This window comes from Prinia subflava, chromosome 7, assembly GCF_021018805.1.
Source record: "Prinia subflava isolate CZ2003 ecotype Zambia chromosome 7, Cam_Psub_1.2, whole genome shotgun sequence".
Taxonomy (NCBI): domain Eukaryota; kingdom Metazoa; phylum Chordata; class Aves; order Passeriformes; family Cisticolidae; genus Prinia; species Prinia subflava.
In genome coordinates, this window is record NC_086253.1 from 25,816,753 (window position 1) to 25,830,831 (window position 14,079).

Here is a 14,079-nt window from a genome sequence, read left to right on the forward strand (position 1 = left end):
TTTCAAAGTCTTCTGATGAAATTTGAACATTTCATAGAGTGCAAGAAATATTAGAAAGCATCAATCAATGAGTCTGTATGCATTATGCAGTAATAGGCTGACCCACTATGAACTTCTCTAATGATTTTGAATCTTCAAATTTTATGTTAATTTTGGCTTTAAAATACATCTCTTTTTTTTTCCTTTTAAAATTTGAAAACATTGCAGATTAACTTTTATTGTCTTTTTGAGTTGTGGAATCCAATGCATGTGGGTTGCTATAAATAAAGATCCACTCCATCGTAGTAACAGACCTTTGGCCTACTCCTGGTGTCTTTCAGGGCTGAGGGAGAATTCACTAGACTAAATCATTTATCATAACCAAGAGCTCTGAGGACAGATCTCTCTCACAACAAATAAAGTACCAGTGTTGCATGTGGTGGTCAGAGGATGCAGACTATTACTACCCAAAAGGACAAAGTTACTACTGTTTGAGAAGTAGAAAGCTACTGGAATGTTTTAGAACATTTAGTTTAAGGTGTTCTTCCACCACTGGCATTACTTTTCAGTAATTTTTCAGTTTTCTTAGCAGTGCTGCTGGACTGTGGTAGGACAGGGGTTTTTAAGGCTGATTTTTAAGTCATATTGCAAAGATCTCATCCACTCACTCAAGAAGGAGGAAGTACGATAACACCTTCATATAAGCAGTTGCTTACTACAAAAATTGTGGGTAAGCACGTAAAAAAGCCTTACTGCACTTCACCTTTCCATTTTCCATTTTCACACAGGTTGTAGTTGTACTTTCAAACTTTTTCTCTACTGGAAAGAAGTATATAGATACTGTTATATATTTTCTTAAAAGAGCAGGGCTAGCTGATTTTATATCCAGTTGCTGAAATTAAATACAGCTTTTAAAATTAATATATTTTTTACTTTCACACACGGTTTCATTGCAGTAAGCTATAGAACATTCCTGAAGAGCAACAGTATTGTGGTAGTATTGAGAAATCCCTGTACCTAACTACACAAACACTGAATATGCTCTCTGCCTAGAAACTTAATCTCCTTCAAGTGTTGATGAAAACCATATTTATAAATACATGAAAGATAAATGGGAAACAGACATAAGTTTAAATATCAGAGAAAAGCTGTGTAATGACAGCTCCCTGGATGCCAAAGATTAGTGCTTGTAACTTTCCCTCTTGTTCCTTCTTGTAACGCACTGTTATAATTATTGCTCCGATGGCTGCAAGCTGCCAACAGACTCTCAACAATACCTAAGAATAGACATTTAGGCATCACAGGAGCTTCATTTCTTCCACACTGTGTAAACAACGTTTGTCAAATTAAGCTTTACATATATTAGGAACAATTGCTTCACAAAAAAAGAAAAAAAAAGAGAGAGAACAACAAATGAAAAGTTGTGATCAGATATAAAACCACTGACGTTAGAATGAACCAGCTGTAACTGACTGGAGGAAACAATGACAATGCCAGTAACAACTGTTCACAACATTAGTGGATGTTTTGTCATACTGTGTGTTCTAGACCACCATAGCCCCCTCCAAAAAGCACTCAGCATATGGAGATATCTGCATTCATTACCACCAGAGGCTTTCTACAGTGACTGTTCTGCTTCAGTGTCTTTCAGATTCCCCTATTCAACAGACCTAACACCGGCTTGTCTCCTTCATTCTTGGTACCTGCACTCAGCATATACAAAGGAACTTCCCCCTCCTATGTTAATGTTTTTCTCTAGAGCTCCCTGACAGGAGTTATGGGGGAAAGGCAGGGAAGGGGCTGGGCTGAGAAGAGAAGCGAAGGTGTTAATAACTACTTTTTGCAGATCTGATGCTCCTTAAAATAAATTATTTTTGGCTGTGAAATATGTTTGCCTGCAATAATTGGATGGTACAAAAAGGACAGTAATCACAAAAATCCTTTAGTTGCCTACAGGAAAAAAGAAGTATTCTTGTTTAAAGAAGAAACAGGAAGTTAAACTAGGACAACTGAGGTTTAGCAAACTGGACTTAACTAAGCAGCACACTGTCAATCCACTTTTACTGTTCTTCCTGTGGTTGCCACTCTGACTGCAGTCACTGCATTTCCAGTGACATCCTTGGCACACTCTGGAGACATGGTTACTAAAACTGTAGTCAGATTCTAACATAGTCTTACACCATTTGCAGTCTCACATTGGACTTTCTTCCCCATCAGTTTGCAGGGGCAAGAATATTTTCCACACAAAAAAAGATGGGATGGGATGGGATGGGAGGGGGACGGGGACGGGGAGGGGAGGGGAGGGGAGGGGAGGGGAGGGGAGGGGAGGGGAGGGGAGGGGAGGGGAGGGGAGGGCAGGGCAGGGCAGGGCAGGGCAGGGCAGGGCAGGGCAGGGCAGGGCAGGGCAGGGCAGGGCAGGGCAGGGCAGGGCAGGGCAGGGCAGGGCAGGGCAGGGCAGGGCAGGGCAGGGCAGGGCAGGGCAGGGCAGGGCAGGGCAGGGCAGGGCAGGGCAGGGCAGGGCAGGGCAGGGCAGGGCAGGGCAGGGCAGGGCAGGGAAGGGAAGGGAAGGGAAGGGAAGGGAAGGGAAGGGAAGGGAAGGGAAGGGAAGGGAAGGGAAGGGAAGGGAAGGGAAGGGAAGGGAAGGGAAGGGAAGGGAAGGGAAGGGAAGGGAAGGGAAGGGAAGGGAAGGGAAGGGAAGGGAAGGGAAGGGAAGGGAAGGGAAGGGAAGGGAAGGGAAGGGAAGGGAAGGGAAGGGAAGGGAAGGGAAGGGAAGGGAAGGGAAGGGAAGGGAAGGGAAGGGAAGGGAAGGGAAGGGAAGGGAAGGGAAGGGAAGGGAAGGGAAGGGAAGGGAAGGGAAGGGAAGGGAAGGGAAGGGAAGGGAAGGGAAGGAAGGGAAGGGAAGGGAAGGGAAGGGAAGGGAAGGGAAGGGAAGGGAAGGGAAGGGAAGGGAAGGGAAGGGAAGGGAAGGGAAGGGAAGGGAAGGGAAGGGAAGGGAAGGGAAGGGAAGGGAAGGGAAGGGAAGGGAAGGGAAGGGAAGGGAAGGGAAGGGAAGGGAAGGGAAGGGAAGGGAAGGGAAGGGAAGGGAAGGGAAGGGAAGGGAAGGGAAGGTTGCGGGAAGGTTGCGGGAAGGTTGCGGGAAGGTTGCGGGAAGGTTGCGGGAAGGGAAGGGAAGGGAAGGGAAGGGAAGGTTGCGGGAAGGTTGCGGGAAGGTTGCGGGAAGGGAAGGTTGCGGGAAGGTTGCGGGAAGGGAAGGGAAGGGAAGGTTGCGGGAAGGTTGCGGGAAGGGAAGGGAAGGTTGCGGGAAGGGAAGGTTGCGGGAAGGGAAGGTTGCGGGAAGGGAAGGGAAGGTTGCGGGAAGGGAAGGGAAGGTTGCGGGAAGGGAAGGGAAGGTTGCGGGAAGGGAAGGGAAGGGAAGGTTGCGGGAAGGGAAGGGAAGGTTGCGGGAAGGGAAGGGAAGGTTGCGGGAAGGGAAGGGAAGGGAAGGGAAGGGAAGGGAAGGGAAGGGAGAAGGGAAGGGAAGGGAAGGGAAGGGAAGGGAAGGGAAGGGAAGGGAAGGGAAGGGAAGGGAAGGGAAGGGAAGGGAAGGGAAGGGAAGGGAAGGGAAGGGAAGGGAAGGGAAGGGAAGGGAAGGGAAGGGAAGGGAAGGGAAGGGAAGGGAAGGGAAGGGAAGGGAAGGGAAGGGAAGGAAAGGGAAGGGAAGGGAAGGGAAGGGAAGGGAAGGGAAGGGAAGGGAAGGGAAGGGAAGGGAAGGGAAGGGAAGGGAAGGTTGCGGGAAGGTTGCGGGAAGGGAAGGTTGCGGGAAGGGAAGGGAAGGTTGCGGGAAGGGAAGGGAAGGTTGCGGGAAGGGAAGGGAAGGGAAGGTTGCGGGAAGGGAAGGGAAGGGAAGGGAAGGGAAGGGAAGGTTGCGGGAAGGGAAGGGAAGGGAAGGGAAGGGAAGGGAAGGGAAGGGAAGGTTGCGGGAAGGGAAGGTTGCGGGAAGGGAAGGGAAGGGAAGGGAAGGGAAGGGAAGGTTGCGGGAAGGGAAGGGAAGGGAAGGGAAGGGAAGGGAAGGGAAGGGAAGGGAAGGGAAGGGAAGGGAAGGGAAGGGAAGGGAAGGGAAGGGAAGGGAAGGGAAGGGAAGGGAAGGGAAGGGAAGGGAAGGGAAGGGAAGGGAAGGGAAGGGAAGGGAAGGGAAGGGAAGGGAAGGGAAGGGAAGGTTGCGGGAAGGGAAGGGAAGGGAAGGGAAGGGAAGGGAAGGGAAGGGAAGGGAAGGGAAGGGAAGGGAAGGGAAGGGAAGGGAAGGGAAGGGAAGGGAAGGGAAGGGAAGGGAAGGGAAGGGAAGGGAAGGGAAGGGAAGGGAAGGGAAGGGAAGGGAAGGGAAGGGAAGGGAAGGGAAGGGAAGGGAAGGGAAGGGAAGGGAAGGGAAGGGAAGGGAAGGGAAGGGAAGGGAAGGGAAGGGAAGGGAAGGGAAGGGAAGGGAAGGGAAGGGAAGGGAAGGGAAGGGAAGGGAAGGGAAGGGAAGGGAAGGGAAGGGAAGGGAAGGGAAGGTTGCGGGAAGGGAAGGGAAGGGAAGGGAAGGGAAGGGAAGGGAAGGGAAGGTTGCGGGAAGGTTGCGGGAAGGTTGCGGGAAGGTTGCGGGAAGGTTGCGGGAAGGGAAGGGAAGGTTGCGGGAAGGTTGCGGGAAGGTTGCGGGAAGGGAAGGGAAGGGAAGGGAAGGGAAGGGAAGGGAAGGGAAGGGAAGGGAAGGGAAGGGAAGGGAAGGGAGAAGGGAAGGGAAGGGAAGGGAAGGAAGGGAAGGGAAGGGAAGGGAAGGGAAGGGAAGGGGAAGGGAAGGGAAGGGAAGGGAAGGGAAGGAAGGGAAGGGAAGGGAGGGAAGGAAGGGAAGGGAAGGGAAGGGAAGGGAAGGGAAGGGAAGGGAAGGGAAGGGAAGGGAAGGGAAGGGAAGGGAAGGGAAGGGAAGGGAAGGGAAGGGAAGGGGAAGGGAAGGGAAGGGAAGGGAAGGGAAGGGAAGGGAAGGGAAGGGAAGGGAAGGGTTGCGGGAAGGGAAGGTTGCGGGAAGGGAAGGGAAGGTTGCGGGAAGGGAAGGGAAGGTTGCGGGAAGGTTGCGGGAAGGAAGGGAAGGTTGCGGGAAGGGAAGGGAAGGTTGCGGGAAGGGAAGGTTGCGGGAAGGGAAGGTTGCGGGAAGGGAAGGTTGCGGGAAGGGAAGGTTGCGGGAAGGGAAGGTTGCGGGAAGGGAAGGTTGCGGGAAGGGAAGGTTGCGGAAGGGAAGGGAAGAGGAAGGGAAGGAAGGGAAGGGAAGGGAGGGAAGGGAAGGGAAGGGAAGGGAAGGGAAGGGAAGGGAAGGGAAGGAAGGGAAGGGAAGGGGAAGGGAAGGGAAGGGAAGGGAAAGGGGAAGGGAAGGGAAGGGAAGGGAAGGGAAGGGAAGGGAAGGGAAGGGAAGGGAAGGGAAGGGAAGGGAAGGGAAGGGAAGGGAAGGGAAGGGAAGGAGAAGGGAAGGGAAGGGAAGGGAAGGGAAGGGAAGGAAGGAAGGGAAGGGAAGGGAAGGGAAGGGAAGGGAAGGGAAGGGAAGGAAGGGAAGGGAAGGGAAGGGAAGGGAAGGAAGGGAAGGGAAGGGAAGGGAGGTTGCGGGAAGGGAAGGTTGCGGGAAGGGAAGGTTGCGGGAAGGTTGCGGGAAGGTTGCGGGAAGGTTGCGGGAAGGTTGCGGGAAGGTTGCGGGAAGGGAAGGTTGCGGGAAGGGAAGGTTGCGGAAGGGAAGGGAAGGTTGCGGGAAGGGAAGGGAAGGGAAGGTTGCGGGAAGGGAAGGTTGCGGGAAGGAAGGTTGCGGGAAGGGAAGGTTGCGGGAAGGGAAGGTTGCGGGAAGGGAAGGTTGCGGGAAGGGAAGGTTGCGGGAAGGGAAGGGAAGGGAAGGAAGGGAAGGGAAGGGAAGGGAAGGGAAGGGAGGAAGGGAAGGGAAGGGAAGGGAAGGGAAGGGAAGGGAAGGGAAGGGAAGGGAAGGAAGGGAAGGGAAGGGAAGGAAGGGAAGGGAAGGGAAGGGAAGGGAAGGGAAGGGAAGGAAGGGAAGGGAAGGGAAGGGAAGGGAAGGGAAGGGAAGGGAAGGGAAGGGAAGGGAAGGGAAGGAAGGGAAGGAAGGGAAGGGAGGAAGGGAAGGGAAGGAAGGGAAGGGAAGGGAAGGAAGGGAAGGGAAGGGAAGGAGGAAGGGAAGGGAAGGGAAGGTTGCGGGAAGGGAAGGGAAGGTTGCGGGAAGGGAAGGGAAGGTTGCGGGAAAGGAAGGGAAGGGAAGGAAGGTTGCGGGAAGGGAAGGTTGCGGGAAGGGAAGGTTGCGGGAAGGGAAGGTTGCGGGAAGGGAAGGGAAGGGAAGGAAGGGAAGGGAAGGGAAGGGAAGGGAAGGGAAGGGAAGGGAAGGGAAGGGAAGGGAAGGGAAGGAAGGGAAGGGAAGGGAAGGGAAGGAAGGGAAGGGAAGGGAAGGGAAGGGAAGGGAAGGGAAGGGAAGGGAAGGGAAGGGAAGGGAAGGGAAGGGAAGGGAAGGGAAGGGAAGGGAAGGGAAGGGAAGGGAAGGGAAGGGAAGGGAAGGGAAGGGAAGGGAAGGGAAGGGAAGGGAAGGGAAGGGAAGGGAAGGGAAGGGAAGGTTGCGGGAAGGTTGCGGGAAGGGAAGGTTGCGGGAAGGGAAGGGAAGGTTGCGGGAAGGGAAGGGAAGGTTGCGGGAAGGGAAGGTTGCGGGAAGGTTGCGGGAAGGGAAGGTTGCGGGAAGGGAAGGGAAGGTGCGGGAAGGGAAGGGAAGGTTGCGGGAAGGTTGCGGGAAGGAAGGGAAGGTTGCGGGAAGGGAAGGGAAGGGAAGGGAAGGGAAGGGAAGGGAAGGGAAGGGAAGGGAAGGGAAGGGAAGGAAGGGAGAGGGAAGGGAAGGTTGCGGAAGGGAAGGGAAGGGAAGGGAAGGGAAGGGAAGGGAAGGGAAGGGAAGGGAAGGGAAGGGAAGGGAAGGGAAGGGAAGGGAAGGGAAGGGAAGGAAGGGAAGGGAAGGGAAGGGAAGGGAAGGGAAGGGAAGGGAAGGAAGGGAAGGGAAGGGGAAGGGAAGGGAAGGGAAGGGAAGGGAAGGGAAGGAAGGGAAGGGAAGGGAAGGGAAGGGAAGGGAAGAAGGGAAGGAAGGGAAGGGAAGGGAAGGGAAGGGAAGGGAAGGGAAGGGAAGAGGGAAGGGAAGGGAAGGGAAGGAAGGGAAGGGAAGGGAAGGGAAGGGAAGGGAAGGGAAGGGAAGGGAAGGGAAGGGAAGGGAAGGGAAGGAAGGGAAGGGAAGGGAAGGGAAGGGAAGGAAGGGAAGGGAAGGGAAGGGAAGGGAAGGGAAGGGAAGGGAAGGGAAGGGAAGGGAAGGGAAGGGAAGGGAAGACTACAAAGAAAACACCTGACTCTTGAATCTCAAAGTATTTTGGTTGTCACTGAAAACCAGAGCAAAAACAAAGTTGTGAAAGTCAAATTCCAAACAAGGCAGAATAAGTGAAGCAACAGAGAAATGGCCTGTTCTGTTCTTGAACATTTAAAGGCATCGATGTATTACCTAAACCCACTTTTCTTATTTTGTTCAATATTTTTTAGAGAAAACAGTTAGTGTAAGGCTGTCATCCGGTTCCATGAGTAGAACAATTGTAATAGTGAATTGGAACAGAGGTGCTATAACTAATCATGCACTCAATTAAACAGAGTTAATTGAAAATAGCTTTTGGTAGGCTAACAAAGATTGGTACACAGGTGCATTTGTTTTAAGCCACTCAGCCAGTCTAAAGGTCAGTTTCATTCCACTGTTACCTGTGCTTCCTTTCCTCCCCATTAATCCTATCCATGTAATCATCTGTGGACCTTCTGGGTTAATTTTCTGGCACTTTAGTGAGCTTAATTAGCCAGTCTAGGAATCATTGTGATGCACTGGAAGTGGCAGGCATATATTGTCTGGAGTGAGACTGCACCTTTCATTGGCAACTGAATTTTTGACCAGCTCTCACAGAATTTCTTTCATAGGTATCTTACTCCTTCTAAATTGCAAAGCTTTCAACTTCCTGGTCTTTTCAAACAAGTGTTGTTTGAAACACTTGTTCAATTATCATAGTCTCTTCTACTGAATTTCACAATGGAGGAACTGGAAATAAAAAATGAAAATAAGCAGAAAGAAATCTATCTTCTCTCTTTCCCCCTCCAGAAACATCAAAGATTGTGTACATATGTTAAAATACGTCCTTTTTGCCTTTTCGTGTTTTGATTTTAGCTCTGCTAAACTCAGTGATCCTTTTTCAAATCAAACTCAATTTAAAAGTGCATACACATTATACTAATGCTGTTCATTTACTTAAATACAGAAAAAAAATATGCTTCTTAAGCTTCCAGAATAGTTTATGTCACTCTGAACATACCCTGCTAATTTCATACCAAAAATATATTTAAAATATTAACTTTGCTGAGGGAAATGACTAAACAAATTGGAAGTTTAATAGCCACCCCACTTTATGACAATACTATACATATCTAAGGCATTATTGCTGTTACAAAACATTCCATTTTGGGATAGCCATATTGGAGAAATTAGGCAGAAGAACCCTGGACAGGCTTCTTTGTGAAAATAAGCCTGACTGCCCTAATACCACAGTATTAGTTTATACAGTGGCAATATTTTTCTAAAAGAGCTCTATTACAGTTGGCTTATCATGGCAGAAATGTTGTCAATAGCTTTGACAGACAGGAATTTCGCAATGAGATCACAGGCTTAGTTTGGATCTTCCCTTGTCTGATTAGACAGAGAGCATTTTACCACAATTGGCTCTAGTCACTGGTGGATTTTCGTTCCCAAATACCTGTCATCACCGTCGCTGATGCATTCAGGAAGAGCGAGGCTACAGCCAAACAGCATGATGTGTTGATAGCAGTTGAGGCGATTGAGGTAACTGAAGAACTTCAGGAACTTTTCCATTTCAATACTTTTGACAATGGAAAGAACAGAAGTTACAGTGGTGTAGTTATATGGCAGCATTTGGCACTGGCTGTTGGTGATATTTCTGCAGGCACCTGTGAAATCAAAGCAATGTATTTAGAAGAATAATATGACCATTGAATAGTTGTTTCAAAGCATGTGTTGAATTGACTGGTCAGCATATATATAATATATAAGCAATACTGGTATCTCACAAGTAAGATTACATTCCATAATGCTATCATAATACTGTCAAAAAATAAGCAAAAAATTAAACCAGAGAAGCTTAGCTTGGAAAATCATATAAGCTTTTGGATATTTTCACAATCCTCTGACTTTGTACAAAACTGGAATAGAAACAAAACAAAACTAAATTCTTTTTGACACAGCCTGGATACAATAAAATTCAGTTGAAGCTGAGAATGGCAGTAACACTGGAAAAAAAAGGGTTCTGAAGCTGCTCTGGCTTTAGCGTTCCCATAAAGTTTCTCTTTTCGCTACCATTCTACTTTCACAAGTAGAAATTTCATTAAGTGAAATTTCATCAAAGTTTTTCATGAGATCATTATGTATCTCCTGAGGCACAACTGCAAGATAGTCCCTGCCATGACATGTGGCAAGAAGCATTGACATTTTTGGCTGAGATCAACTGCTTGAGACATTTTAAACTTTACACAGTCCTGACAAAGAAAGGAACAGTTCCTTGGAGCTATTTGTGGTACTCACTGGCTGGACAGCAGAGCAATGAATTCAAAATTCATGGATAACAAGAAGGAATTTTGTGGCAATTATATAATATTTTTAAAACAAAAGAGACTAAACCCAGGACTTGTCCTTGCAACAGAACGATCACACAGAGAAGAGTGTAAATAGCCTCTCTCCATCATTCTCACAGATCCCCTTCAGGTATTGGTAAGGCTGTAATTATGGGGAATATAAACTAGTTTTAGCAATACCTTCAGAAAGGTAAGAAGAGCAGTGAATGGGAATAACAGCATGTGAAAACGTTGTTGATCAGAACAGTATGGTCCCTAATTATATGGGTCATTTCTGACATTTGTCTGAATTAAGAGTTTTCTGTTTAGCACCAGCAATTGCCAAACACATTGCACTGGTAAAAAAGTGCTTTCTTCTACTCCAACAATTGCAGTGCAAGTCTAAAATTTCATATTCAGTCCTGCTGAAACTAATTTAAACTGCACATTTTCCCTTTCCCAGTCTCCTCTTCAGATTGTTCCTATGGACTGCATCTGTGCAAAATACACTGAACTAGCATGCTGAGCTGACTGGAAATAACCACCCAACTTCTCTCCCAAAAGACAAAGTTTATGGCAGCCCCAAAGAAAAGCAACTAGAACTTCAGCTGAGCTTAATTACTCCTTTTAGTTTTAAAAACTGAGCCATGCCTGTAATGATAATAAGGCCATAGTTCCTCACCCAGAAGGGATTGCTGCTTTCGGAATTATGAGGCCATGCAATGAACTAGCTCTGCACATTAGCCTGCCTGCCTTTTCTCTCCTTTCTTGCACCACGATGTAATTTTTTGGTGAGCACAGGGTAAAAAGAGAGAAAGAGGGAAAAAAACAATTATTTCACTTGGATCATATAATTGGGTTGAATAGCTTTTTGAAAAAAAAAATCCAGGACAGGAGGAGGGATGGGGCAGTGCAGCAGCAGGAACCAGACGGTAAAATCAGAGCTGTGCACAGCAGCTGAAGCAGTGATTACACACAAAGTTTCATTACTGCCCAGCAACATAAAGCCCTTTGAAAGGGTTAGGGATACTTGAATTGTACCATCAGAGTCAATTCCTGTCTAATGAGACAGAAAAAAAAATCTTTCCTCAAAAAATAATTAATAAAATTGGTTTAACTCTTCATTCTTAATGCATCCATTTTCTAATTTGCACTCCAAAAATACATCTGGGATCCTTCAGGCCATCTAAAATGTAATGCAGTTAAATGATGTTTCAGTTAATGCTAACATAAACCTGCCTAGATCCTAGCTAGGCTATGTTTTTAACAGGATTTTTATAGGAGATATGCAAAACATGCCTCTCCCTCAGGTATGCAAAGTATAACATAGTATACGAAAAGACTTTGGGGCCTGAAGAGAAAATAAGGCAGCCTGATTTTCATATCCCAAGTCAAATTTGCCCAAGTTTCAATTAGAAAATGATCTTTTTTGTCAGAGGAACTCTTACAGAACATCTTTAAGTAGTTTTCAGAAAATGAAACGGTGTTCAACTTGCATCAGCAAGCACCACACACTTCATTACAGAACTTAGTTTAGCATGCCCTCAGCACTAATTGCACTATGGCTTTATGATAATTTCAGTGGTAAAGCCTCCATAAATCCAAACAAAAATGGCAATATTCACCTGGCTCTTCCATAGCAGAAGCGCCTATCAATGAGGAATGAAATCTTATCTTTAATCCTAAAATGTCTTGAAAATTTCTAAGAATCCCGCTAAAAGAAGCAAAAGCAAGCTCATCCAGTCTAACTTGCCTATGGCAGCACTTTGCAGGTTTCTTGATGGGAGAATGACCCACAGCACATTAATTTTTTACCAATCCCAAGTTGCCATGTTCCCCTGACCTTAAAAAAATATGTCACTCTCCTTTGATTTCACAATTTCCTGTGTGAGACATATGGACCTATACAATGCCTTTTTAGCTCCTCTGTCCTGTTGATGAGTGAGTATCTGCTTTGTCGTGGACTTTTGCTCCATCCACGTGAAAAGACTATAGCATTCCCACCCAACATCTGATTTTTCCAGAAAAACCTTTTTCCAAAACTCATTACTGTCTTCAAAAATTTTAATTTACTGTTACTTCTTTTCATTTACCATGACATCTTGGTAGATTTTTCATTTCAGTTAAAACAGAAGATGGACAGATTTTCTTGGCCTTTCTCCAGCTATGAATTTTCTTATGTACAGTCCACTTGGGACTGAGTACCTCATACTGCATTTCAGATGTTTTCTCCACAATTTCTGTAGATTCTATCCTTTAGAATCCATAGAGCAGGGAAATCTACAAACTGTTTTCTTTTTTTTTTTAAGTACTGTGAGTTAAAATCAATAATTTCTCAACCAAAGCATAGTGTCTGGTATTTTTTCACACAAATGCTGACTTGGAAACTCAATTTCCACAACTCACAGCAGCCTGACACAACGGATAATTTGGCTGCTGAATGTGTATGCTGGGTGTTTCTTCCCTTCTAAACACATTCTCAGATTCTTCCTGGAATTTTTTACACACTCCTATTTGTTCTCTTCCTCCAGGACACATTACACAGAAAACATCAGCTAATCCTTACAGAACAGCTCACAGTCCCATTGTACTACTGAAGGAAATAAAAAGGACTCATACATATTCTGGAGGAAACCCCCACCATTTCAGCTTGCAGGAAGAGCACTATTTGGGTACTCTTTAGACCCTTGGAAAAGTACACTTAAATTCAGGATAACAGATCTTAAGAAATTTAAGAAACTAATTCTATGGTAGTAGACTCATAAAATCAAAGTTGTAGGGGTGTCATATGCAAAAATTTTAACACTATGAGAAAAATAAGGTCTGAAGAAGTGGATATTCTTAATTACAACACCTGATACAGAGAGAATAGTAAACTACTACTAGCATTTCTGTCAAAGGAAAATTTAGCCAATAGATGGTAATGGTATATAAGGATCTGATGACCTTGATGGTTACAGCAATGGTTAAAAGTTACCACATCACCCTCCAGCCAAAAGATTTCACTGTATTAGCATTTGTTTTGTCTTTCATGGTTGTAATTTATTTTATTTATAATTACAATAAAATTTAGACATAATTTCTCTGAATGTATTTCTCAGGGTTTCTTCCTCTTACACGATTTAGTGCAAAACTCACTTGTTTTTCTCAGCTTTCTCAGTCGCAGGTGTAGGTGGCAAGGGGGGTTCCCAGGCTGGAGTCCCTGAGGAGAGGCCACAGCTGCCCCGTGCCAGGCACGGAGGGCACAGCTGGCATCCAGCAGGCGACCACAGGGCACAGCTGAGCCCTCAGCCAGGAGGCAGCACCGCTGGGAGAGCGAGTGAGGAACACAGAGGTGTGAGAAATAGTCCTGTAACACTGAGGTGAGAGAAGAAGGGGAAGGCGCCTCAGGCACCACAGCAGAAATTTCTTCTGCAGCCCATGGAAGGGACCTGGGATGGAGCAGTTTTCCACTCTGCAGCTTGTTGAGGGCCCCACACCAGAGCAGGGGGCCATGTCCTGAAGGAACTGCAGCCTGGGAAGGACCAGTGCTGAAAAAGGCTTATCCTGAGGAAATGCAACCCACCCAGAGGACTCACACACAGGATTTGATCTGGAAGGACTGCAGACCATGCAGAGATCCAGCACTGAAGCAGGAAAAATTGTGAGGAAGAAGAGGCAGTAGAGTGGAACTCTTATGGACTAATCACAACCCCATTCTCCATCCTCCTGTGTTGCTCACAGCAGGGAGGAGGAAGAGGAGTTGCAAATGCAGAAGTGAAGGAGAGCCTGTGAGAGATGGGCAGCATGAGGGAAAGTGGTTAAGTTCTTATATTTTTTTCTCACCATCCAGTTCTGGTTTTAATTGGCAATACATTAAATTATTTTTTCCAGGTCTGTTTTGCACCTGATAGCAATTGGTAAGTGATCTCTCTGCCTCTCACTCAACCTAAGACATTTTTCATTTTGTTTCCTTCCTCCCACTGTCCTGTAGAGGGGACAGAGTGAGAGAGGAATTGCATGGATATCTGGCAGCCCATAAAGTGCAATTCAACATAGTCTAATAAAAAAGGTCCTTTCTTTCCAAATTCAAGTAGTATGAACATATAATTGAGAACATTTTTTGAGACACAATTGAGAACTGAAGCAATTCTACAAAGTCATTATCAACTCATACATTGCTGTATTGTCTCTTTAAATACCTTACTTAACTGGCCTAGATCCCACTTTGCCATGTGATAAATGGATAATTTTTATGTGGTTCTCACTGCATAGAGGTGGCCATGGCAGGGAAGGTAAACTCCATGCCAACCAAGTATAACTTTATAAATAGAGACATTGGAGTCAGAGTCATGTGGAAAAAATTCAGTGATGTGGGGAGAGGAAGCCTGAGAGAAGGGGAAATTATAGGTCATCTTTCTGTATGGAATACTAGACAGAAGT

At 46.8% G+C, this 14,079-nt stretch overlaps 1 protein-coding gene across 4 annotated transcripts in view; it reads right to left on the bottom strand.

Moving 5' to 3' along the window:
• The window catches only part of CORIN (corin, serine peptidase), a 143,114-nt gene that overhangs the window by 82,017 nt on the left and 47,018 nt on the right, over window positions 1–14,079 (bottom strand). For all 4 annotated transcript variants that reach the window (XM_063401885.1, XM_063401886.1, XM_063401884.1 and 1 more), the window contains one exon: window positions 8,787–8,997. In XM_063401885.1, the coding sequence (XP_063257955.1) occupies window positions 8,787–8,997 (211 nt within the window). The remainder of the gene's footprint in view (window positions 1–8,786; window positions 8,998–14,079) is intronic.